Raw genomic sequence first — 27,302 nt, forward strand, 5'->3', positions numbered from 1 at the left:
AAAGTGTTTAAGAAGTAATAAAATGACTACCAAATCACCAGGCTTGGGATATATAATTTATTAATCTCTGCATATTTAAATGATTCATATTGACTAAGGATCGACGTCTAAAGAGATCAGATTTTTTTTCAATGAATTTTCTTGATTGTTTACTCATAAAATAACAATAAAGAGAGACGTGTACATTCAGCAAAAGTTTTATGTTTTCTTTCAATTTTTTTAATTTATTTTTTAAAGTAAGTTGCAAACATAATATCACTAAACAGATAATTCGATTTTTTTTTCTCATGATATTACGCAACTGCTTTCTTCTGGTAATCCTTGAAGTTTTCGTTGCAACTGTCGACCTTCTGATTCTATTCTATGAAAGTCTCGAGACCATGTAGAGAAACTCCATTTTGGGTCTGAAGCAACATCATGGTAAGGGTTAGCTGGATCCATAACATACGGTGACTGTCTGAAAAAGTTTTTTTTTAATCATATAACATCATCTATTAAATCAAAGTAAGTGACATAAACTTTAATGATTTGGATAAACCATAAGAGCAAAAATTTAAAGACATTCAAGATTTTTCTGTTGTCAAATGGAAATGTGTTAGTCTATAAGTAACATATGTGTGTGTGTGTGTGTGTGTGTGTGTGTGTGGAGACTTTTTCTTACGAATGCCTAGAGGTGTACTGTTAACCTTTTATACTTGTCCAAAATTATTTTATGTATGCTAAGTACTGCATTTATTATAGATAACAGCGTTTGGCTACAATCTCTTCGTAAAGCAACATTAAGGGGGCTATTATTTTTCATAATTGATGGAAAGATATAATATGGAGCTCGAATTCATGAGTCAAAAGAACATTTCAATCTATTATAGTTCATTTCAGTTTTTATATCTAGCCGGAGGAGTGGTTGGCTAAATCTGCAGTTACATGTATTGCGATCTGAATTGAAAAATAATCTTTCAGCTTTTTATCAAATTTACTTTCCAACTGGTTTGTTTCGAGCTTCATTGACGAGTTTTATGTTTCAGCCGTCTGACGTACACTATTACAAACTTGGCATATATGATGATAATTTCAGAAGTATTCTAAATCGCATTGCTTGATAATTCAAAAGAATTACTTTTTGAGCTGCTTTATGTAGTAAGATGGAGTAAAATGATCGTTAAACGAAATTCAAACGTTGTTGAAAGATGCAAGTAGACCAACAACTTTAGTCATCATCTGCTTCATAGTGAAGTTATTTTGCTTTCCATTTTCTCTCCAGACATATATAACCATTAATTCAATGCAGTATGAAGTTAAATCCACCTGAAACGATATATTAATTTCAATTTATAACACTGATTATAATACTTCTTAATTAAGTTTCTTATATTTAATTATACTTTTAAACAGTTTATATAAGATCGTTAACTTTAACATTCTTTGTGGAAAATGGCCATTGTTATATTATAGTTCGTTTCTGTGTGTGTTACATTTAGTGTTGTGTTTCTGTTGTGTCGTAGTTCTCCTCTTATATTTGTTGTGTTTCTCTCAGTTTTAGTTTGTAACACGGATTTGTTTTACTGTTGGTTTTAGAATCGAATTCATAACAGTGTGGCTGTGGACATTGATTGGCGCACTTTAATATCCCATTGACTGGGACAGATTAGGTGAACGTTCGTCTATAACGCCCATTACTCACGACGTCCTTAGTATAGACATTTAAACCGTGGGGTCACCAAAGGTTCTCAAACGCGTTAATAAAATAATTCGAAGTACTAATAACGAATTTACGTTTTGATTTATATTGAATAATTAAACGTCCTTTACTTGTGTTTTTGTTATGTTTTGACAATCAATTTTCATAATATGAAATCGCATGTTCTTTTAGAAAAAGAATGACTTACTGGCTTTAAAAGTTGCAATGCATGTGTTGATTGATTATCTTTTAGGACGTCGAAGCGATTTCAACAATTGCGATTGTCGAATTATGTCATCTTTAAACTTTTATCTGGTCTAAAATTAGAACAAATGCATAATCCACTTTAAAAAATTGTGCAAATACAAAACATAGAGACAAAATATACTTCTGCCCTGTCTTTTTGTACTTGAAAGGAAAGTCATTGGATAGTAAGAAAGCTATTTGGATTACACCTTGTGAAATTTGCATGCATTTACGTTATTGTTTTGGTAAAATGTATCATTTGGTGTATATAGGAAACTTAAACTGTTCTGCTATACTGCTACTATACTTGTGAAAAACGCATTCATCTTATTTACATTCAAATCGACCCAATTTACATAGAAATTGACGACTTTTTTTGTGATCGCAAATAAATATGTTCCGGACCATATGAGTATTTGGACCATACGCGTATGGTCATATGGTCCGACCATACGACCATACGCGTATACTCATATATTTGGACCATTCGCGTATACTCATATGGTCCGATCATACGACCATACGCGTATGGTCCAAATACTCATATGGTCCGGAACACATATATGATATTCTGTGCGTTGTAGGTCATCTATTTATTTTATTTTATTTTGTTGATTGATTTGACGTCTTTCTTTGAGTGATCATTTGTTAATGAATTTAAACTTACTTTGAAATAATTTAAAACCAAGACTTGAGTTATAAAAATGTCCAAACAAACCATGATTTTTTTTCAAATATCTGAATGAACGAATCGATGTATGGTATAAAACAAACAAAAAACATTATCCGGAACTTTTCACAAACAAAGCCCAAATGGTTAGCATTAAATAAATAGTAGGCCACTCTTAAATGACCACAACGTAGAAGTTTTTGTTCTCTGAATCAAGAAGATATTTTGTGAAATAACGCGGGTCCCCATTAACTAAAAAGTTGAATAAACTTTTTTTTTAATTATTTATTGATATCAGCTCTGAACATTATTATTTTTAAAAGTGAAACTGTTGTAAGTGATGGTATAAAAATTATCTAAAACAAGTTTCATTTTTTTTATGTATTAAAATGTGTAACAAATGATTATCTAAATCCCCACTTGAAGGCCTCCGATAGACTGAGTGAGCATAAAATCATCGCCAACGACAAACAAGTTATTGGTAAAATTTTCAGTATAATTACTAACAAACGTGTTACCGTCGACCACACTGTTATGAATTTGATTCTATTTATGTGCTCTTCTCAAGTCAGGGGCCAGAATTTTAGTTTATTGAAGGACCTTTTGTCTTATTTTAAAATATGCTTTAAATTGTTAAAAGAAATCAAATTAGCTCTCGCCGCGATATAGTCTTTTTGTGCTAATGCTAAAGCAACCAACAATCAATCAATCATGTCAGGGGCCTGCAATTAAGTGTTTGCACCTTTCAGATTTTCCCTTCACATCGTGTTGTTTTTACAAAGGGACATATTAACACCACTACTAACCGTGTATTGAACTATAGATGGTCTCCACGCAGTTGCTTTTCACCAATTATACTAGAAATGTATAGGAGGTAGGATAACGGTATTAACAATAAATCTATCCAGTACGGTGTTCTAATCGAATATAATTCTCCATGAAAACGAATATTATCTATTATACATTTAGATCGTGCACTACTCCACTGTGCATCTTTTTATATCCTTTCAACTTCTTGTATATTAACGAAAACTCTTAAAATTGTCTTTTAGATTGCTTTTACTTATCACGTCGAGGTGATGTTGCATTGGCCTATATCCAAAATCACCTTTAGTTAAGTAAACAGAAAACATACCGACTAGCTATGTTTAAGCGCTTTCTTGAGTAAATTTGTCAAGAATGTTTAGAACTAACTTAACCGCCAAAGACTTGAACAGTTCTATTTTAATGATGGAACAACGAATAATTAAAGATTGGTATTTTCAAAAACACAGTATAATTATGAAACAATACAGAGAGAAAAGGTTTACCTGTTCAGTGTATTTCCAATATTTCAGCAAACGTATCAAATCTTTGACTCTAGCCGGCATTGGTTTCACAAATTCCACTTGCAGTTTAGCTAAAGATTTGGCATAGTATTTCCTTAAATGAGGTTTACTTTCCATTGTAGAATAAGTAGATCCGACACCACCAGCTAGACCAAGCAACCCTGAATTACAAGAATAATAATGAAAAGAAATATAAAATTGAGAATGAAAATAAAACTTACCGACCTGCTCATTGATTCTCAGCCGTTGGAGAATGTAGATACAAGTATCTTATCTCTTAGGGAGGGATAAATAGTACTTTGTAAAAAATAATTCCGATTCAAACAAAATTTTTATATGAATCTGACATTTATAAAATACTTGATTTTCACGATTGACAACATATTATGGACCGTATTTTTTGAACAAACAATTGGCATTCCCATGGGAACCAATTGTGTTTCTTGCCGATTTGTTCTCTCTTTATTCATATGAGGTTGACTTCATACAGGAGCTTCTTGGCAAGAATGAGAAGAAAATAGCATACCTATGATATAAGTTTCATAAAAATCTGGCTAGAATTGTACATGTGAAAGCAAAAGCAACAACGAACAGACGAACGAACGTTACGCGAGGGACAATAATACCAGAGTTAGCTACTTAGTATGAGTCTCGATGCCAGAGTGGTCTAAGTAGTTACTACTGTAATCGCTATCCAGTCAATACTGTGTTGATGCACTTGACTCCAATCTTTATTGAATAGGATTGTCAGTTTTCCTATCAAAGGTATGTGGTTTTCTCTGGATACTCTGGCTTCCTCCACCAATAACCAGATGATCCGCAGGGCGCAGCTTTATACGACCGAAGAGGTCGAACCCTGCACAGTTGGGGCAAGTATGGACACAACATTTAAGCTTGATACAGCTCTGAATTTGGATTGCGATTAAATAGTTGACACAACATGAGTTTCTGACACAGAATGAATGTGGTCTAAGAACTTAAACTTAAAAACTTAAATTTTTTAAATTGGACATTTACCTATTATAGTCCAATATCCAAAATCTAAATACATGGTTAGATTCAGCATATCATAGAACCCCAAGAATTCAATTTTTGATGAAATCAAATAATGTTCAATTTTAGACCCTTTAGACCTGATCAATGTGGACCAATTTGATAACCGGGCCCAAATATTAACAAGAGGCTGTCACAACGACAGCAAACCGGATTTATTAACATTTTTTGTGTCCTGGCAATATCACAAGAACCACAACTGATGAACGGTGAAAGTGAAAATCGTCAATATCAAATTTAACCTCCATTTTGTCATCAGTATCAACATATTAAAATTTGAAAGGCTTAGGTTGAATTGTTCTTGAGTAAATGCAACAATATGAATGGAAATGCCATTTTTCTATCTTTCAAGAACCATAACTCCTGAACGGTAAAAATCAAAATCGTCATTATTGAACTTGACCTCCATTTTGTCATCAGTAACAACGTATTAAAATTTGAAAAGCTTTGGTTAAACAGTTCATTAGTAAATGCACAGACACGGCTGGAAACGCCATTTTTCAATATTTCAAGAACCCTAACTCCTGAACGGTAAAAGTCAAAATCGTCATTACTGAACTTGACCTCCATTTTGTCATCAGTAACAACATATTAAAAGTTGGGAAGCTGGCCACAGACCACAATTTATTCCACTATCAGTTCTTTATAACGTTTTGTATCATTAAAAAAATTGCACCATGCACTTTTGTCAAATTTTTTGTGTGTGTAATGTATAGCCCTAGGCCTAGTCCAAATATATATCCAAAATTCAGAAAGATTGAAACAATCATTTTTACAAATTTAGCCAATACACACCCATACCCCTATTGACAAGTCAAGAGATGTTCCGAAAACTGTAAATATGACCTTTTTGCACTTGGCCTAATCACTCATTTCATATCAAAATCAGTTTAAATACAACATCCAAAAATTTATTTCACCTCTCTTCTTTCATTTCCACCCAAAAAAATCTAAGAAATGAGTGAGGAAGGGAAAGAAAAAAAAATAAGGAAAAATACACTCTAATTAAAAGGAACTATATTCGTAAATGCACGGACACGACTGGAAACACCATTTTTCAAACTTTCAAGAAGCATAACTCCTGAACGGTAAAAGTGAAAATCGTTATCATTAAACTTGACCTTCATTTTGTTGTCAGTAACAACATGTTAAAATTTTAAAAGCTTTGGTTGAACGGTTCATGAGTAAATGCACGAACAACATTTGGTTGCCGCCCGCCCGACCGGCCACCCGGCCGCCCGACAGCCCGCCGTACATCCCTAAATCAATAACCGACATTTTTGTCACAAAAATCCGGTTAAAAATCTAAATATATGGTTAGATTCAGCATATTGAAGAACCCCATATATTAAATTTTTGTTTAATTTTGGACCCTGACCTTAATGTAGACCAATTTGAAAACGGGACAATACTGTGCAATTTAATATTTCTTGCTATTGTGCAAAACTGTGCTATTGAAAAAATTTTGCTATTGCGCAATATTGTGCAATTAGATATTTCTTGCTATTGCGCAATACTGTGCAATTGAAGATTTCTTGCTATTGCACAATACTGTGCAATTGAAAATTTCTTGCTATTGCACAATACTGTGTAATTGAAGATTTCTTGCTATTGCGGAATACTGTGCAATTGAAAATTTCTTGCTATTGCACAATACTTAATATAATAATTTTGGACCACGATTTGGACCAACTTGAAAACTGGGCCAACAATCAAAAATCTAAATACATGTTTAGATTCAGCATATCAAAGAACCCCAAGAATTCAATTTTTGTTAAAATCAAGCCAAGTTTAATTTTGGACCCTTTGGACCTTAATGTAGACCAATTTGAAAACAGGACCAAAAATTAAGAATCTGAATACACGGTTAGATTTGGCATACCAAAGAACCCCAATAATTCATTTTTTGACATGTTTGATGAAATCATACAAAGTTTAATTTTGTACCCTTTTGACTCCTAATTCGTTGGGACCAAAACTTCCAAAATCAATCCAAACATTCCTTTTGTGTTCATAAACCTTGTGTTAAAATTAAATAGATTTCTATTAACTTATACTATAGTTATTGTGCAAAAAAACCAAGAAAAATGCTTATTTGGGACCTGCTTTTGGCCCCTAATTTCTAAACTGTTCGGACTAAAACTCCCAAAATCAATCCCAACCTTCCTTTTGTGGTCATAGACCTTATCCTAAAATTTCATAGATTTCTGTTTACTCATACTTATTGTGCGAAAACCAAGAAAAATGCTTATTTGAGCCCTTTTTGGCCCTTTATTCCTAAACTGTTGGGACCAAAACACACAAAATCAATCCCAACCTTCCTTTTATGGTCATAAACCTTGTGTTTAAACATAGATTTCTATTTTCTTTTACTAAAGTTAGAGTGCGAAAACTGAATGTCTTCGGACGACGACGACGACGACGACACCAACGTGATACCAATATACGAAAAAAAAATTTCAATTTTTGAGGTCGTGTAAAAACTAGCGACCACGAAATAGCCCAAAAGCGGTGCTTAAAAGTGGCGTTAAAACACAGAAAATCAAAATCAAATCAAATTGAAATTAGATATTTCACACAGGAATGCCATTACCGGTTTTTCGTACAAACACGTAACCGTAAGCATCTACTCAAGTGCGATTTGAATAAACTATGAAAAGATGGCGGTTTAAGTGCACTTTTTTAAGAAATTAATTTATTCCTATACCTTTTTATACATACTAGTAGTATATGATTCAATAATGAATATATTTACATGTACTCCATACATCAACTATAGGCAGTAAATCCACATCAAACCAATCATCACCACAGCGTAGGTCAAACTGTAAGGTGAATGGTGTCTGACCTTTCATTTTTATTTTAATATTTTTGGTCTTTCCGACAGCTGATTTTAAATATTCTCGGAAGTTATAAAGAACCTCTTCCATGTTTTCTGCCAAATGTTCGACATCCCTAAAATTATTCAATACCACTAAAAGGTCTACATCTGAATGGTCACGTACAGCTGTTCCTTTCCCTAAAGATCAACCCTGAAATCATAGTCACATGGTATGCAATAAAAACACTAATCATTTACACACAGTTAAACCATAAATCATCAACAGAAGTTTACATAAATAGTTCTTAAAACTCTTTAAAGCAAAATAGGAAATATGAATATAGGAGGCGAAAGATACCAAAGGGATATTAAAACTCATTAGCCGAAAACTAACTGACAATGCCAAATGCAAAAGTGAAAAAACAATGAACAGAATACAACAGTACACAAAACACCACATAGAAAACTAAAGACCGAGTAACACGAATCATACCAAAAACTGAAACCGAAACTGAAAAATGCACTACACATTTGTCCAAAAGAGACTCCCTCTCCCTTCTGTGATCTTTAAAATTGTCTGATTCCAAAATTTATGACAGATGTTTCAAGACAATGCGTTTGCTTGGAATGAAATGTTAAAGATTTTTTTTTCTCTTAGGGGAAGATTCAGTAACTTTACAGATTAGGAGACACCGTTGGCCTCAAGTTACTAAATCCATTAAGTGAAATGTCTAAAACATCCACTGGTCAGTTCTATTGTCTGTTTTTCGCATAGCTAAATTAATACCCTTCCGTTATTGTAACTTCATTATCTATAGTGGGTTGATAAAAAGAAAGCAGCCTATAACAAAATTCACCAAGTAAAATTAACATATAACCACAATTTTCCTTGTAAAGATTGTGTTCGGTCTGTAATCTATGCAGGGTCGATAGAGTTTGTAACTAAAACAAAATGTACCCCCTCCTCACTAAAAAAAACTCCCAAAACTACCATTATTCGTTCCGACGTCTATATATAGACTTCTCTGAGAACATTACATATTTTTGAAGTTATTGACTGCATCATCAGACTTTAAAGATCATAAGATGAAATAATGACTTCTTTTAAATAAACAAAAAAGTGTAAAATTACTCATTTCGGTAATTGAAATTTCACCGACAGTTTACTATTCAAAGTGATTTAATACTCCCGTACTAATAAAATCCGATTATACACTTTACTACAAACTATGCATATGTTAATTTTTTTCGTGGGCAGGGGGTCACTTTAGTAACCCTGACTATCACCTAATATGACGAACATCAACAATTATATTCGCTAAAAGACACTATTGAAATCTAAATACTGCACGCAGTACTTACTTTGATAACTTGATTGACTTTGTATTTTGGATTACGATGTATTAATCGCACAACCGTGTCAATAACTTGGCTACAGTCACTTAAGAACTTTGTATCTGGCCGAACTTCTCGGTCTAAAAATTTCTCTAATGTCTCTCCAGGAAGCATGCCATTAAAAAATGTCATCGTACAAACAAAACTAATTGTTGAAGATTAGTCTTATATTTTCTGAAAAAAAAGGAAAGACCCCATATATAATCTTCCATTTGCACTGCAAACAACTTAAATTCACAGTTTTGTTTTAATATCAACATTTATCGTTGTTGCTTCGAAATATATGTTTTTCATATTGCATATATCAGGGGAATCCCTATGTTAACAACATTACAAGTCAGAAATTGTTTCAAACCAAAGCTTTAAATCATTTAATTAAAACTAATTTGTGAATATCTTATTTACATATTTTCTTTGGTTAGTCAAACATAATCTAGATTTATCTAAAAATATATTAAGTTATAACAAATTAACCCGTTAGTGTTAATTTTCTGTGAGCATGAATAATAGACTTTTGTATGTGTGTCTCAGTATCATTATTTGAAGTTATTTCTTATTGTGTAAACATAATCCTTAAAATTCATACTGGTAGAGTTTAGTAAAATGACGGTTCATCGTGCGACAGAAACCACTTCGGTGATGACCAATTCAATTCAATTCAAATATTTATTGCCATATAAACTTTTAAGTTTGTGACATACAAAATAAGTAAACGATATAACTATAATTCACATATTTAATATATATATACACAATCATTCATTTACAGTAAATATTCCAGTGTCCCCTGTCCTCAGTTCTAATGACCTTTTGATGTAGGACCCCAATTTATTTACGTGTAATGGTGTTGATGAATTGAGTATAAAAATCAACCTTTCTTCATCAGATAAATCTGGAACAGAAAAATTAAAATCCAAAATGTTAAAAAAGTTGTTTTTCAGTTGAACTTCCCTTTTTAATTTACAACCTAATATAAAATGTTTTTCGTTTTCTAATGTTTTACATATAAGGCATAATCTCTGCTCTCTAGGAATATTACAATGTCTGCCCTTTTCTACATTTAAATAATGGTCACTAATTCTTAGTTTTGTTATTAATTTTCTATAAGTAAAGTTTAATGTTCTTAAACAGGCTTCAAAACATAAATTTTGTTTCAGGTTCTTATATGAATAAAGTTTACTTTTTTCATCGATGTTTTGCATCTTATTTTGTATCAAATTTTCAAAGTAGTTTTTAGAGCTTGTTTTTATATAAACTTTTAATGAATTATTTATTGTTTTGTCTGAACTAGTATTTAGTTGAATTTGTGCTATATCTAAATTAAGTTCACTTAAAAGAGGGACGAAAGATACCAAATGGACAGTCAAACTCATAAATCTAAAACAAACTGACAACTAATATATTTAAAATATTTTTAACATAGGTAAACCAGGAGTATACTCCTTCTGGTATACTCCTGTGTCTAAGTTTTTACTGAGCGTGTAAGCTTCTTTCAAAAGAGGATTTAACTTGCAGCTTTCAAATCTCTTTTTAAAAATATAATAAAGTTTGTGTTTTAACTTTAAATTCTATAGGGAGTCTCCCCATTCAGCTCTAGTTGCAAGATTAGATGCATTCTTTCTAGTTCCTAGTAAAAATTTACAAAATTTAAAGTGTAATTTTTCTGCAAAACTTAAAATATCTACTTCTTTTCCAGAATTTAAAGCTCTGTTTTTTTGCTCTGAAAAGATATATATATATATGTGTCTAAATATGTTGCTTCAGAGTTATATATCATTATTGGTTTTATGAGGGAATCAAAGAGGTGGCATGCCACTTTGACTGGTAAATTATTCAAAGACTTTGTGTAAGCTTTCAACCCAAATAAAGCTTTTAGGGCTTTTTTGAACTATGAGACATGTTGCCATTGAATTTAATTAATAAGCCTAAAAATGAGTATTCTGATACATTATCAATGTTACTGTTTTTAAAATTTAAATTTTTTTTCTAGTTTAGAGCATGTCCTATTAAATATCATAGATTTTGTCTTTTTAATATTCAATTCTATCTGCCATTTATCACAGTATAAAGCTAAATCATTTAGACTATTCTGTAGCCCTGTTTTAGTTTCTGAAAGACAATTAATAATAGAGACTCTTCTGTAGTTATTGGGATATTTTTATCTCCAGATTTATGTAATGGGACTAAAAATGAGTTTCTCCATGTTTAAGGGTATTTCACTGTTTGTAAGATAAGATTAAATATTTTTACATAATTTTTAATCATAAATGAGTTAGATTATTTTATAACTTCATTAATTTTATAATTCTATCAGGGCCAGCAACTTCCCCTAATTTTAGTCCATAATAACTTTTTTTATTTTTGAGAAACTGAATGGTTTATCTGTTTCTAAATTTTCTATAATATTATTTTCTATATTCTTAAGTTTATTTTCTATTTCCCTTTGGAAGGTAGTATTAATTTTAGTTGGATTTCCTTGATCTATAAATTGTTTGATCAGTTTGTCTTTTTCTTTCAATATTTCAGGGATATCCTCCGTTTCATCTGTTCTCTTTTTTTATAAATGATTTTAGAATGACGTCGAAGTAGGCAATGTTGATAGCAGATTTCAACATGGTCAATTGTTTGATCTCCCGCAAACTTGAACCAAACAATTCAAAATTCATATTTGCTGCTGTTCTAATAATTAGACACACGTTTTTGGAGAGAGCAGGAAGATTGTGAACTGTTAAATGTTTGCTAGTTCTTTCATTCATTATTCTGTACATCAAACATTCTGCATTTTGTACAAACTAAGAAGTTTTTCTTCGGACAAGATTTTCACTGCAAAGTTTTTCAGAATCTTTAATGCAATATAAATACGAATAAAAGGATTGAGTAGTGCTCCCTAATTAAAACACTTAGCCTAAATCAATAGGCATTATGGTGGGCGTACATGGGGTAGCTTTATTACTGAGCAGCAAGTCTCGACCTAGTGCATTGTTTGAATAAATTTGAAAACAAAAGCGAAAATAAAAGATGCCCCATCCGCACTACATTTATGTTCAGTGGACCGTAAAAATGGGGGGAAATCTATAATTTGGCATTAAAATAAAAAAGATTATATCATAGGGAACATGTATTCTAAGTTTGTCTGTTTCAAGTTGATTGGACTCCCAACTTCATCAAATACTAACGCGACCAAAAACTTTAACCTGAAGCGGGACAGACGTACGAACGGCCAAACGAACGGACAGTTGCAGAGACCATAAAACATAGTGCTCCTAAATGGGGTCTAAAAAGAAGTTTTAAACCAGACATGAAAAAACACATTCATTTCTTGATACTATACATCACTGATTTATATATCATCTAAAATGATAATTTGTTTATCATTCATTGTATAGTTTGTTTGTTGATAGGCCACCAAGTTCAAGTGTACATCTAAAGATTAATACAGTTGACAGATAGCCTAGTATTTATACTACTCAAACATTCACATTGAAAAATATATGTAATGTCTCAAACCAAAGTTTGTTCTTATGTATAGCTTCAAATGTATAATTGTCTTAAGCGTAGTAAGCATATTTGCATTTATTCTTTTAGTTAGAAGTCAATAATCTTTTCCGGATTAAAATTACTTTGTTAGATAATTTTCTCGGGGATATCTTATCGAAAGTCCTGGTGGCAGAAAAACCTACTGTGGATTCATTTATTTTGATATGTAACGATTTTCATGGATTGAGGAACATTTGTATTTTATGGATTTTCAAATTTACATATATACAAGCCTTTGATACTTAAAAACCACTATTAAATTCATTATTCATTTGTGCCCATGAAACAACGACACCTAGTAACCCACGAATAAAAATGAATCCACAGTAACTGGACAGTATCATAGAAATAATGCTGTATGCTACAATGCTCGGAGATAATCCTTTATTGTGGCATCCGTCGGTGTTGATTGATGTCGTTCTACTATAAAATTATCAGAAATGCTTACTTTGCAAAATTCCTAATATGAAAACTACTTCCCCCCTCCTTCCACAAAAAAAACCACCCCACCCCACCTACTACAAATGAAATACAGCTTACCTCGTAATACTTTTCCTTTACTGTCAGTACGGTGTTCAAGTCCGTCAAGTTCCAGAATCAATGACCCCATAAACTTTATTTCTTGTTATATATTGTGTGATAGTCTCAGTGAACATCCATAGGATGATGCAGAGACAGCTAAGTATGACGAAAAAACAATGTCTCATTTGGAAGATGGTCTAGAATCTTAACAATCAATATTTGTTCAATATCATGTGTTATATTGAAATAATGCATCACGTTCTATTTTAAGTAATAACGCGATTTTCAGGAAATCAAACTACAATGTATAAACTATTGTATTAACAGTGAATGAACTTTTATTACTGATAATACAGATATAACAATTTTATAAAGGCAATTTAAATAGAAACAGATATTTAAACGAAATGAAACGATTCCTGTCATATCTAAATATAACTCTTTGCTCATTGTTTAATATGTTGAATAAATTTAAGCTATTTCTATAAGTTTTCCGTTTTTGACAGCAACAGGTTATAACAAGTGGATATATCAACTTCAAAGAATTGAAAACATTATGTATTGTTTTGGTATACCCAAATTCATCTTTTTTTAAATCGTTATTTTATATTTTCTTATTTTAGCCCTAAATCCATGTTGTTTGGTCGGCAATACATAGAGTAAAGACTGAATACTAGACTCACTGAACTAGTACATAATTTAATTTAAGGGCCAGCTGAGGACCATCTCCGAGTGAGGGATATTCTCACTGCGCTGAAGAACTATTGGTGGCCTTCGGCTGTTGTCTGCTCTTTCGTAGGGTTGTTGTCTCTGACATATTCCCCATTTCCATTCGCAATTTTATCTTTAAGAATGAGGTGGATATTAGGTTAAAATTGAAAATATGGTTTCAAACGAGAAGAATTGTGACAAAAACAAAACGACGCTTGTCAAGAGATGACGAAAATTAAAAATGGCCCTTAAATAAATTCAAAATATAAGAATAATCACCAACAAATCATCATAATCAACACAATCTTTAATGTTTCTTATGTTAAGTTAGCTACATGTATGTTTAGAAAGTTGATGTTTTAATCTGAGTCTGATTCATCCTCTTTTGTAGTAATTTTGTGAATAGCAAACGCGGCTAATAAACCTCCAGTAATTGCAGCTCCAACACCCAGGGCAGTCCATAATCCCGATCTTCCAGGTGTTGCTTCTGGTACAATAGAGATACTGTCATCTTTACGATGTCTACTGCTAAAAATTTCGTCTTTGTCGTGGAGTTTGGAATTTAGCCTTGTTGTCGTTGGTTCTCTTATTGTTACTGCTTGTACTAACTCTTTTGAACCTGGTCTGAAATAAACAAATTTATAAATGAACACTTGATTGGAAAAATGTATGAATGACTTAATTATATCATATTCAAATTAAAACTAGATGCTCTTAAGAGCCTTTGTCGCTCGACTTGGTATATATGCATATTAAACAAAGATTGTAGACGAGAATAGATGATCTTATTTAGCTTTTGCCCCAAACACAAAAAAGGATGATAAAAACTCATCTTATGAGAAACAGTCTATAATTATTAATTATGTCACCAAAATTTGACTTGTTAGTACGTCTTGACTTGCTTATCATTTTTTATTAATTAAGTTTCTTTCTATCTAGTATCTATTATTTTTTATATCATATAAGGAAAAGCGCAAAACTGACGGCCCTATAAAGATGGTCTATAGGCATATAAAACCAAGAACACTCTCCAACATTCTAGACGGGAATAGATTTCATGACAAAAATCTTTATTTTGTTCATTATGTATTAAAGGGGCACTAGCTACGAGATATATAAAAAAATTTAAGTAAGATTTTTTTTGTTCAATCAATAATGAAAGTGAAATAGTGAAATAATAATTCGCTTTTAGCAGCGAAAATGGTTCAATTTTGTCAAATTAAGCGATGAAACATTGATAATTACTGTTTCACTTGCAAGTGAATTAGTCGACCTCATTAAATCCGTATTCATGTGAACTTCAATTTAACCCCTAGCTAGAGATTGACAACGCATGCATTATACGTGTACAGGTTATTTAAAGAAAAAGAATGTCAACAATGAAAGTGAAACTATACGGTAAATCATTTGATTACTGATTCGATCTATATAAAATCATTCTTATACGGTTAAAAACAATGAGACACATAAATTTTTAATCTATAAGATAAAATCAAACAGACCTATAAAAATCCAATTGCACGTGTTGGTTTAATCTATTCATATCGTTATTTATGTTTACATCGCTTATATGGTAATCTGAGGTCAAACCAATAGTTAATTAGATGGCGTCTGGACTAACATACACACGAAACGAACCTACATATTATCTACGCCATGCTCTGTAAACTGTTTATTTTAGACTTTTGGTAGTTTGGATAAATGTTTTACATTGTTATAAATCAAATATGAGAATTTGAGTCAAATCGGTGAACATGAATTTGACAGCTAGTGCCCCTTTAATGATCTTTTAGTCTGTTTAGTTTCTTTGACTTATTGATAGATTTTGCCTTGCTGATTCTTTTTTGTGCTTTAAAGTGTTTATGTATCTATTATAAATTAAATCCTACATGTTTAAGGCATAACAGAAAACACATGCTTTATCTCTAAATATCACAGTTAAAATGATGATAGGCAAAAATAAAAAAGATAAAATCTATCCTTTATGCGCAATAATTCCTATAAGAATTTGTCTAAGAGTTTTGACATATATGGACAATTGGTAGAGCTCATTATTATTTAATTGCTCCTTTCAGATTTTCTCTGTTTATAACGGTTAAAAAAAATAGAATACAAAACTTGCATTTTACCACTATATTCTATTTTAAGGCATGTCAGTCCTGTAGGCGTGGCCATTTGACCTATTTAACAAAAAATTAGATACCCTAATGTATGATGATTGTGGCAAGTTTGGTTAAAACTGTTCAAATAAAATAACATTAACTACCATTTATATAAATTTTGTCTATACCATTGTGATATGTAGCCGTTCAACTGTAAGCGAAAGGGCAACAACTTTAAAATGAAGTTGTAAATCGTGGCTACTGGACCATCCTCGGTTCGTCTACAATAACGTCGTTTGTCTTACCATTCCGGAGCACCTGATATCACTTCCAGTAGTTGGTGGAATTCGTGTTGCTTGGTCTTTTCTATGTTGTGTATTTTGTTCTATTATTTGTCTGTTTGTCCTTTTTTTTTTAGCCATGTCGTTGTCAGTTTATTTTTGATCTATGAGTTTGTCCCTTTGGTATTTTCCGCCCCTCCTTTAGACTGAAAAATCGCATATTTGTAAGGATATATCAAGTCTAGTTTGATTTAAGATGATTCAGTCATTTAAGTGTTATAAGGACGAGAGTCACTTGTGATACATGTAGCAAAAACTAAATTGGCCCTTAACTAAAAATCAAATCTTAATATTTGATTCGGAGAGTGCAATGTGAACAGCAGAAAAATCCACAACACTTCATTTTCATCCGTAAATGCATATTCTTCGTACAAAGTATTATATTTCACAAAACGAAGTATTATATTTCACAAAAGTTTTGCTAGAGAATATAATACGACACTATTTGTTTTTTATCGGACGGTCGTGACATTAAGACTGACGACACTCATATTTGACAAGTTAACGACGACCAGGCAAGCATTTCAAAATAAATGGCCTAGATATATATATGAACTTTTTACTGCTTTTATAATGACTAAATGAAAACTGATTAGTCAATATATCACACAATGAAAAAATCTCAGAATGTATGTTTGAGTAATTATTTGAAGGAATACTAATATAATCATTAACAAAAAAGTGAAAACTGTCAATATTTCTAGCCAAAAATCAAGTACATAATAAAATACTCTTTGGACACAACATTCAAGCTTGATACATCTCTGAATTTCGATTGTAACTAAATATTTGACATATCATAAGTTTCTGAAATAGAACGAATGTGGTATAAGAACTATAAAATAATTTGAAATAGGACATTGACTTATTTTGGTCCAAAATCTAAATCTGATAAAATTAGATTCAGCAAATCAGAAAACCTAAAGATTCATTTTTTTTTATGAAATCATACAAAGTTTTATGCTAAACTCTTTGGACTTCAACGCGGACCAATTTGATAAGGGGGCTAAAATCCTAAATCTATTACATGGTTAATTTCAGCATATTACATGATCAAAGAACCATATAAAAGAATCTTAAGAATTCAATTTTTAGTTTGACGTAAATTACCCTTGTGTGTAAAAATGTATTCAGTGTTCATTGAGTTTCTAACCTTAAATTATCCAACAACTTTTGTCCTCTCTCTTGAATTCGACTATAGTCACCTTTGACGCTCCTGTGAGGTGCTGCGTCATTGAATGGATTCGCCGGATCCAAAATATAAGGAGGTGTCCTAAAATAAAATATTAACGGAACAACCATTTATTTATACGAAATATAATTTTTTCTTTAATTTAAAAAAAAAACAAAAAATACAAATTCAGATAAACAATTGGTTCAAACAATGGATAACAGTTCGCGTACAACATTATTAAAAGTGTTGTTAAAACAAACCCATTTGGCGTTTGCTTAGGGTTGTAGTAACACTTATTCGTCTTTTTTCTGCTTGTAAAAAGCACTTTTTTTTTTACTGGAAATCGATTTGAAATATACCATTTTATTTTTTTCTAGAACACATTCATTCATTCATTTATTAATTTCAAGTTATCATAAGGTTACTGAAACTGTTGTTAATGTAACAACTATATATTTATTGGGACTGTTGTCATGATATGTCAAAAGATCAAATTTTGTCAATATTTATATCTAAATTTTTGGGATTTTTATACCCAAAAACCAAATAAAAAAACAAACAAAATGGTGACCTTACAGTTATTTTAAAAATAAAAATTGCTAACTATCGTGCAACAACATACCATTTTATGTTGTTAAAGTCATTTGACAGATGTGTCCTATTGGGATATACACGTAAAGAAGTTGACAACATGCATTACGAAGGATTTGAATTAACAAGTGTACCTACTGGCTGTAATGTAACCTTGCCTGAAGTTCCACTTATATGAGACAAGCATGGAGGTTTTACTGCTGTAGATTGAAATTTTCATCTAATCATTCAAAGGGTCAGAATATTTATTTGCAAAAACATCAGACCAAAACCTACCTATGAAACATCAGTTTTTTTTTTTTATTTGTCTGAAAGCTAAATATACTAACTCAATTTTATATTTCAATGCACAAAAACTCATAAGAAATCGTTCAAAATTCAATCTTCAATATTTACATATACCATATACCTATTCATTCAATTCATGAATCACAAAAACAAGAATTGGAAACTGTGATATTTTCAAGTAATTGTTATGTTTAGGGACCACAACTCTTTTGAAAAAAAACTAATGGAAGAAGTAAAAATCGATCTCAGCTTCTTATGCTTTGACCCTCAATCAAATAAAAAAACCCAATGCATATGGCCAATATGAGTGGGGACATTGCTTTGGTAAATTAACTCTTTATGTTATAAACTCACAGTGCAACTTCTGCAAACATAAAGCTAGCCAAACGAATTCATAACAACTTTTTATATACTGAATGAATACCAAATTGCTAATCAATTAGTTTTTAAAAAGAAACTTGTGCTTTCAAGAAAATATGTATATGTCAAAGGACCATATCTTCTGCAAAATGTGATAAACAACAAGAGTCTGTCACAACGACAGCAAACCGGATTTATTAATATTTATTTGTGACCTGGCAATATCACAAGAACCATTACTGATGAATGGTGAAAATGAAAATCGTCAATATCAAATTTGACCTCCATTTTGTCATCAGTATCAACATATTAAAATTTCAAAAGCTTTGGTTGAATGGTTCATGAGAAAATGCACGGACACGACTGGAAACACCATTTTTCAATCTTTCAAGAACCATAACTCCTGAACGGTAAAATTCAAAATCGTCTTTATTGAACTTGACCTCTATTTTGTCATCAGTAACAACATATTAAAATTTGGGAAGCTTTGGTAGAACAGTTCATGCGTTAATGCACGGACACGACTGGAAACTTCATTTTTCAATCTTTCAAGAACCATAACTCCTGAACGGTAAAAGTCAAAATCGTCATTATTAAACTTGACCTCCATTTTGTCATCAGTAACAACATATTAAAATTTGGGAAGCTTTGGTAGAACAGTTCATGCGTTAATGCACGGACACGACTGGAAACTTCATTTTTCAATCTTTCAAGAACCATAACTCCTGAACGGTAAAAGTCAAAATCGCCATTATTGAACTTGACCATCATTTAGTTGTCAGTAACAACATATTAAAATTTTAAAAGCTTTGGTTGAACGGTTCATGAGTTAATGTACGGACAACATTTGATTGCCGCCCGCACTCCGGCCCGCCCGCCGTACATCCCCAAATCAATAACCGACATTTTTGTCACAAAAATCCGGTTAAAAACGAGATTAACGCTCAATATGAAACTTCTTATGACATGGCTTCATTTAGTTATCTAAATACTTGATGTTTTTACTACAGAAATAGCTCGAAAAGCAGAGTCCAAGCATCTCAACTCCTTCACAAATTTCACATATCTTCAATTGTATATATTGTGCATATATAACAATATCCACCAATTTGATAGAAACATTCCAGAATAAAGTCCGGAAAACTTACCACACAAATTAACTTACGGACGGAGTGCCAAACTTTAGTTAATAAAGGTGACTTATAAAATGCCTGCACCAAGTCAGAAATAATACTGTTCTTGTCCATTCTTTTTAGATGTGTTTTGTCATTTGATTTTGCTATGTCATGTATGTGATTAGGGACTTTTCGTTTCGATTTTCCTCTGAGTTCAGTATTTTTGTGATTTTACTTTTTTTTTTATACACATTGAAAAAAAATAAAAGCTGGTAGCTGAGTATCATTATTAGTTATCATCGTGGTTTTTTTCTGAGGTCTACAAAATGTCTAAACTAGTATAATAAGTGAAAAGTATCTTTCATTTCATTTGATTGATCGACAGTTGTTTATTTAACTTCCTGCAGTGACATAATTTTATTTCAATATGTTTGCAAACTAATTTACACTTACAATTTTGTGGTAAAGTGGTCAGGTTTATAGTAATCATTGAATGTGATTGTTGTTTCTTTGAAAAAAGAAATCAAATACACAATGTCATAAATCATAGGTTGTAAATCAAAATTGTCCGGACTGTCTTTCTTTTGCCAAACGTGAATTACCATTAATTCAATACAAAACGATGATAGACCAACCTAAAATATATTGGAAAGTAAAGAAATAAGCAAAACTGTATGAATAGCTTGTTGAATGTATAAAAAAAATAAGTGCAGACGCTTTTGTTTAAAAACCTGTAATATTTTGTGTATTAAAGTCAATAAAAATATAAGATTTACTAAGCGAAACGAATATTAAACAACTACTATTAGACGTTTTGACCTTCACATTAAATTTCATAGTGAATAAAAGTCCTTCTGGGTTAGTACTCATAAATTTAAGTAATATAATTAAAGTTGATTCTAAAATATTTTAAAATTGTTACCTTAACATCTTTGTAACCTTCATTTGCAAAACATGAAATAACCCCCATCCCTAAATAAGGCATTACATGATACAATATATAAAATGTACTACCAACATATTTTTAGCAATTTAAGTACTTTTACACGTCGCAACATTTATATATTTACGATTATGTAGCCTTTTAATTTCAAAGCATAACATAAATACCTAAACACATGAAGTTCAATGTAAAAAATAAACTACAAACATTTTCGTTGTAATTCCAATACTTTAACAGGCGAATTACATCTTTTGCTCTAGATGATACACGTTTCACAAAGTCAACTTGTTGTTTCGCCAAACATTTAGAATAATAATCTTTGTTATAACTCTCTTTATTCATCGTATCATATACCATCTGTAAACTTCTACAAACATTTGATGGATCTGGAAATAAATTTAATCTGAAATGCAACTTAATTATTTGAGAATATCCTGCATTATTTACCAAAATAATTATAACGATTTGAATACTTCTTTCATTAGATGATACTGTAACACCCAGCTGGTGATAAGTCTTACGAGAGGTGCAATTAAGACTTAAACATGCACAACGGTGTTAAGTAAAAACTAGAGGCTCTCAAGAGCCTGTGTCGCTCACCTTGGTCTATGTGCATATTAACAATGGATACAAATACATTCATGACAAAATGGTGTTTTGGTGATGGTAATGTGTTTGTAGATCTTTCTTTACTGAACATTCTTGTTGCTACAATTATCTCTATCTATAATGAACTTGGCCCAGTAATTACAGTGGAAAACATTTCCTAAAAATTTACAAAAATTTACAAAAAATTATGAAAATTGTTAACAATTGACTATAAAGGGCAATAACTCCTTAAGGGGTCAATTGACAATTTTGGTCATGTAGACTTATTTGTAGATCTTATTTGTAGATCTTATTTTGCTGAACATTATTGCTGTTTACAGTTTATCTCTATCTATAATAATATTCAAGATATTACCAAAATCTGCAAAATTTCCTTAAAATTACTAATTCGGGGGCAGCAACCCAACAACAGGTTGTCCGATTTGTCTGAAAATTTCAGGGCAGATAGATATTGACCTGATAAACAATGAAACTCCTGTCAGATTTGCTCTACATGCTTTGGTTTCAGAGATATAAGCCAAAATCTACATTTCACCCCTATGTTCTATTTTTAGCCATGGCGGTCATTTTGGTTGGTTGGCCGGGTCATGCCACACATTTTTTAAACTAGATACCCCAATAATGATTGTGGCAAAGTTTGGATTAATTTGGCCCAGTAGTTTCAGAGAAGAAGATTTTTGTAATAGATTACTAAGATTTACGAAAAATGGTTAAAAATTGACTATAAAGGGTAATAACTCCTAAAGGGGTCAACTGACCATTTCGGTCATGTTGACTTATTTGTAACTCTTACTTTGCTAAACATTATTGCTGTTTATAGTTTATCTCTATCTACAATAATATTCAAGATAATAGCCCAAAAACGGTATAATTTCCTTAAAATTGCCAATTCCAGGGCAGCAACCCAACAACGGGTTGTCCGATTCGTCTGAAAATTTCAGGGCAGATAGATCTTGACCTGATAAACAATTTTACTCCGTCAGATTTGCCCTTAATGCTTTGGTTTCAGAGTTATAAGCCAACAAGAGGCTGTCACAACGACAGCAAACCGGATTTATTAACATTTATTTGTGTCCTGGCTATATCACAAGAACCATTACTGATGAATGGTGAAAGTGAAAATCGTCAATATCAAATTTGACCTCCATTTTGTCATCAGTATCAACATATTAAAATTTGAAAAGCTTAGATTGAATGGTTCATGAGTAAATGCAACAACCTGAATGGAAACGCCATTTTACGATCTTTCAAGAACCATAACTCCTGAACGGTAAAAGTCAAAATCGTCATTATTGAACTTGACCTCTATTTTGTCATCAGTAACAACATATTAAAATTTCAAAAGCTTTGGTTGAATGGTTCATGAGAAAATGCACGGACACGACGGGAAAAACCATTTTTCAATCTTTCAAGAACCATAACTCCTGAACGGTAAAAGTCAAAATCGTCATTATTGAACTTGACCTCCATTTTGTCATCAGTAACAGCATATTAAAATTTCGGAAGCTTTGGTAGAACAGTTCATGCATAAATGCACGGACACGACTGGAAACTCCATTTTTCAATCTTTCAAGAACCATAACTCCTGAACGGTAAAAGTCAAATTCGTCATTATTGAACTTGACCTCCATTCTTTCATTAGTAACAACATATTAAAATTTGGGAAGCTTTGGTAGAACAGTTCATGTGTAAATGCACGGACAACTCCATTTTTCAATCTTTCAAGAACCATAACTCCTGAACGGTAAAAGTCAAAATCGCCATTATTGAACTTGACCTTCGTATAGTTGTCAGTAATAACATATTAAAATTTTAAAAGCTTTGGTTGAACGGTTCATGAGTTAATGCACGGACAACATTTGATTGCCGCCCGCCCGCCCGCCCGCCCGACCGCCCGGCCGCCCGCCGTACATCCCCAAATCAATAACCGACATTTTTGTCACAAAAATCCGGTTAAAAACTACATTTTACTCCTATGTTCTATTTTTAGTCATGGCGGCCATCTTGGTTGGTTGACCGGGTCACACCACACATTGTTTAAACTAGATACCCCAATAATGATTGTGGCCAAGTTTGGTCAAATTTGGCACAGTAGTTTCAGAGGAGAAGATTTTTGTAAAAGCTAACGACGACGGACGACGACGGACGACGGACGACGACGACGGACGCCGGACGCAAAGTGATGAGAAAAGCTCACTTGGCCCTTTGGGCCAGGTGAGCTAAAAATCAAATAAAGAAACAAAATCTGAAAGTAACTTACCTATGACTTGTATATGTATACCTGTAACTCATTAAACTTATCAATAGTACTGCTTTCAATACACCCGACTCTAATTAATCACAGAGTAAGTTATGTGCCAATTACTTTTTGGTATGAAATGCACCAAAACGACACTATAGCAGCATAAACAAGGAAATATCTGAACATGAAATAATCTATATTTATACTCAAGAAGTCATGGACAATAGCTAATCCTATTTGAAAGTTCCTAACAAATTAGCATAGAACCTACCTATGACGTTAATGACAGGAAGTAAATCTACATCAAACCAGCAATCTCTGTCAGCACAACATAATTTAAATCGGAGTGTAAAGGGAGTCTGACCAATGATCTCTATTTCAATGCTTTCATTTTTAACCGCGGCAAGCAGGTAACGATTGAAACTAGAGATTATTCCTTCCATATTTTCACGTAAATCATTGACATTTCGATAGTTATTGACCACTACCAGTAGATCAACATCTGAATTACCCCTTACTGCTGTGCCTTTTCCAAGAGATCCTCCCTAAAGCGAATAGAAAGTTTTCTAATGTATTATGGAATTCAGATCATAGACAAATATGAAAAGATTTGTATTAATTTTACTTTATAATATATCAGCTTTGCTACTGATCTGTATTCATGAATTGACTCGATCCAAATATTGATAAACAAAAACGATGATGAATCGCCTGTTGGTGAATGCTCTGTTTATTGAAAATATCGCATGATTCGAGGTTATTATTTTTACCCTGTTGATGTACACGGATCCACCCTTTTAAGCTCATTTGATTTCTGCAGCATTTTCAGACTTAGGTTTTTTTAAAACATGATTTGTCTTCTTAACTTATTTAAAATATATATCATCGATAAACAACTGTTCCCGAATGTTACATACCAAATGATACTTATTACCGAGTTTGTACTGACATGGGCAAAACGGCGGGTGTCACTTGTAGCTTGTAGAGAAGGATGTGCTTTCCTTTCCGGAGAACCCGACATCACCCTCAGTTTTTACTAAGTTCATCTTCAGTTTTCCATGTTGTGTTTTTTGTACTTTTTTTTTTTGTTGGTCTTTTTATTTTATAGGCATGGTGCTGTCGGTTTTTTATTTATTAATGTGACTCGATTAACATTTTCATATTATCATTATTAGTATTCAACTGCACATTTTATAAAATCAGCAGTCAATATTTCATACATAATTATTTTGTTCAGTGGTCACAACTAACAACAAAACTGCAAAATTTTTAACCCCACGTTCCGTTTATATCACTATATATTTGATTACTAGTCATGAATCTGCATGTGCTTCATTTGTTTAGTAATTGACACTGTATTTGTATAATTGACAAATTATTAACTCTGTTTTACAATTTAGCGTAAATGGAATAGATGTGATAATTCAAAGTAAAAAAAAATTATTTTAATCTAAAACAGTACATGAACCTATAGAAAAAGCGAATCTTGAGTTTTTTGTTTTAAAAACTAAGCACTTTTTTTAGCATTGCAATTCCATGTCTATTACCCTTTTATTTAATTCATACAGAGAATTACATATAGTGTGTACAGTTGTATTGACGAACGATTCATGATGTTACATTGTCATCAACGGGCTTTTCTTAAAAATCATTCCCCCTACATAACTTAACGGCGCAACTTTGACTACAAAGATAATTGATTCACTGTATTTAAGTTAAGTATACCAAAAGGAATCATATGGATATATTCACAGCTGTGGATTAAAAATAGGCAGGGATTCATTATGACACCTTAATAACTTCTTTGATGCTAAAATCTGGGTGGTGATGTATAAGACGAACAACTGTATTGATGACCTCTCTGCAACTGTTTAAAAAGCTGGTATCAGGTCGTACTTTCCGGTCTAAAAACTTCTCTAACGTTTCTCCAATATGCATTCCAGGGAAATGTTCTGCCATTGCATGTCTTTAAATCAATAATAATAAAGTAATGTCAATGTATTATGAAGCTATGTTAAACCACCTCTTATTTGAGATTGATAAAAGCGGTGTATATTTTTCATGACATATGCCTCTCAGATGAAATGCCATTTTATTTGCATTAAATCAAGTGACTGCTTTAAAGGATATTACCTACGGTATATATAAAAAAAAATAGGATTTTTGTTTGTTTTATCATAAATGAAAGTAATTTTGTCAAAATGAGCTAAGAAATATCGCTGATGAATCAGTTGCACGCGAATAATTCGAGCTCATTAAATCCGTATTCATGTGACCTTTGATTTAACCGCTTAGCTGGAGATGGTTATGAATGTATTCAGCTAATAAAAGAAAATTTTCCTCGAGTTTAAGTACAGGCAACAGTTGGTTACCGATGTTTAATCTCATAAATAAGTTAAGAAGACAAACTAAGGTAACGAAACTAAAACTGAAGGAATCGCATTGGGGTCTAAAAGCTAAAACAATGCTTATAACTACATTAACCACTTACGATGTATTCGCACAAAATGAATATTTCGACAAATAATGAGTTTCAGCATGCTCCTGGCGAATGGTTAAATTGACTATTGCATCGTGTTAAATCAATTTCATGTACCATTGTGAACTAACAAATTCTCAGATTGAATAGTTAATTGAGTTTGAATGGACTTTAGCTATTTGGTAAGGATGATGATTCTTACCCCAAATTATCCAATAGCATACGGCCTCTCTCTTCAACTTGACTATAGTCCCCATTGACACCCATCTCAGGTGCAGCGTTATAAAATGGGTTTGCTGGATCTAAAACGTAAGGAGGTGATCTGAAATCGAAATGTAAAGGAAAAAAACATTTGATAGTTATGGAGAAGTTTCAAATAATAGGGACCCGCCCAAACCCATCACAAAAACAAACAACCCCAAAAATGGCCAGATTATTGTGGAAAATAGTAAAAACAATTGCGAAATACACCAAAGGGATATTCATACTCATAAGTCGAAAGCATACTCCCAATACCATGGACAAAACGAAAACTAAGAAAAGATAAACAACGGTACACAAACACAATGTATAAAACTAGAGTCTGAGTAGTACGAACGCGACCAGAAACTGGGGGTGATATTATGTGATCCGGAAGGGTGATACAATCCTGCTCGAAGTGCAACACCCTTTGTGCTGCTCCCTGTGAAAAGTCTTATTTGGAAAGTAACATTAGAGGTAGAGATTACATGTAAAATCCAAATAATGTTTTGTCATTGAACTAGATGCTCTAAAGAGCCTGTGTCGCTCACCTTTGTCCTTGGTCTATGATCATACTAAACAAAGGACATACATAATAGATGAGAATAGAATTCGTGAGAAAATTATGTTTTGATGATGATGATGTGCTTGTCTATCTTACTTTACTGAACATTCTTGCTGTTTGCAATTTTTTCTATCTATAATGAACTTGGCTCAGTAGTTGCAAAGGAAAATATTTTGTAAAAAAAAAAAAAATTTACATAATTTACGAAAATTGATTAAAATTTAACATAAAGAGAAATAACTCCTTAAGGGGTAAATTAACCGCTTTGGGTCAAGTTGACTTATTTGTAGAA

The 27,302-nt window shown here is 32.1% G+C and overlaps 2 protein-coding genes across 15 annotated transcripts in view; both read right to left on the reverse strand.

Moving 5' to 3' along the window:
• Nucleotides 1–68: 68 nt before the first annotated feature.
• On the reverse strand, nucleotides 69–13,459 carry LOC139527674 (2'-5'-oligoadenylate synthase 3-like). Of its 2 annotated transcripts, XR_011665414.1 has the most exons (6): nucleotides 13,269–13,459; nucleotides 9,159–9,365; nucleotides 7,731–8,007; nucleotides 3,905–4,083; nucleotides 1,118–1,305; nucleotides 69–457 (listed from the first exon to the last, which is right to left on the reverse strand). XR_011665414.1 is itself a non-coding variant. In XM_071323259.1 (5 exons), the coding sequence occupies exons 3-5, from the start codon at nucleotides 7,903–7,905 to the stop codon at nucleotides 1,171–1,173; spliced, it is 489 nt and encodes a 162-aa protein (XP_071179360.1). In that variant the 5' UTR covers nucleotides 7,906–8,007; nucleotides 9,159–9,365; nucleotides 13,269–13,437; the 3' UTR covers nucleotides 1,114–1,170. The 2 variants fall into 2 exon arrangements, 1 of the variants encoding a protein (XP_071179360.1); XM_071323259.1 differs by lacking the exon at nucleotides 69–457 and having other exon boundaries at nucleotides 1,114–1,305; nucleotides 13,269–13,437.
• A 791-nt stretch (nucleotides 13,460–14,250) lies between these two features.
• LOC139527663 (2'-5'-oligoadenylate synthase 3-like) overlaps nucleotides 14,251–27,302 on the reverse strand; it is a 49,443-nt gene continuing 36,391 nt past the window's right edge. For all 13 annotated transcript variants that reach the window (XM_071323215.1, XM_071323218.1, XM_071323217.1 and 10 more), the window contains 7 exons: nucleotides 26,408–26,527; nucleotides 25,518–25,692; nucleotides 23,998–24,271; nucleotides 21,083–21,261; nucleotides 20,386–20,567; nucleotides 17,558–17,677; nucleotides 14,251–14,585 (listed from right to left, as the gene is read on the reverse strand). In XM_071323215.1, coding sequence (XP_071179316.1) covers nucleotides 14,321–14,585; nucleotides 17,558–17,677; nucleotides 20,386–20,567; nucleotides 21,083–21,261; nucleotides 23,998–24,271; nucleotides 25,518–25,692; nucleotides 26,408–26,527 — 1,315 coding nt within the window. In that variant the 3' untranslated portion in view covers nucleotides 14,251–14,320. The remainder of the gene's footprint in view (nucleotides 14,586–17,557; nucleotides 17,678–20,385; nucleotides 20,568–21,082; nucleotides 21,262–23,997; nucleotides 24,272–25,517; nucleotides 25,693–26,407; nucleotides 26,528–27,302) is intronic.

The sequence above is a fragment of the Mytilus edulis genome, chromosome 6 (assembly GCF_963676685.1).
Source record: "Mytilus edulis chromosome 6, xbMytEdul2.2, whole genome shotgun sequence".
NCBI lineage: Eukaryota > Metazoa > Mollusca > Bivalvia > Mytilida > Mytilidae > Mytilus > Mytilus edulis.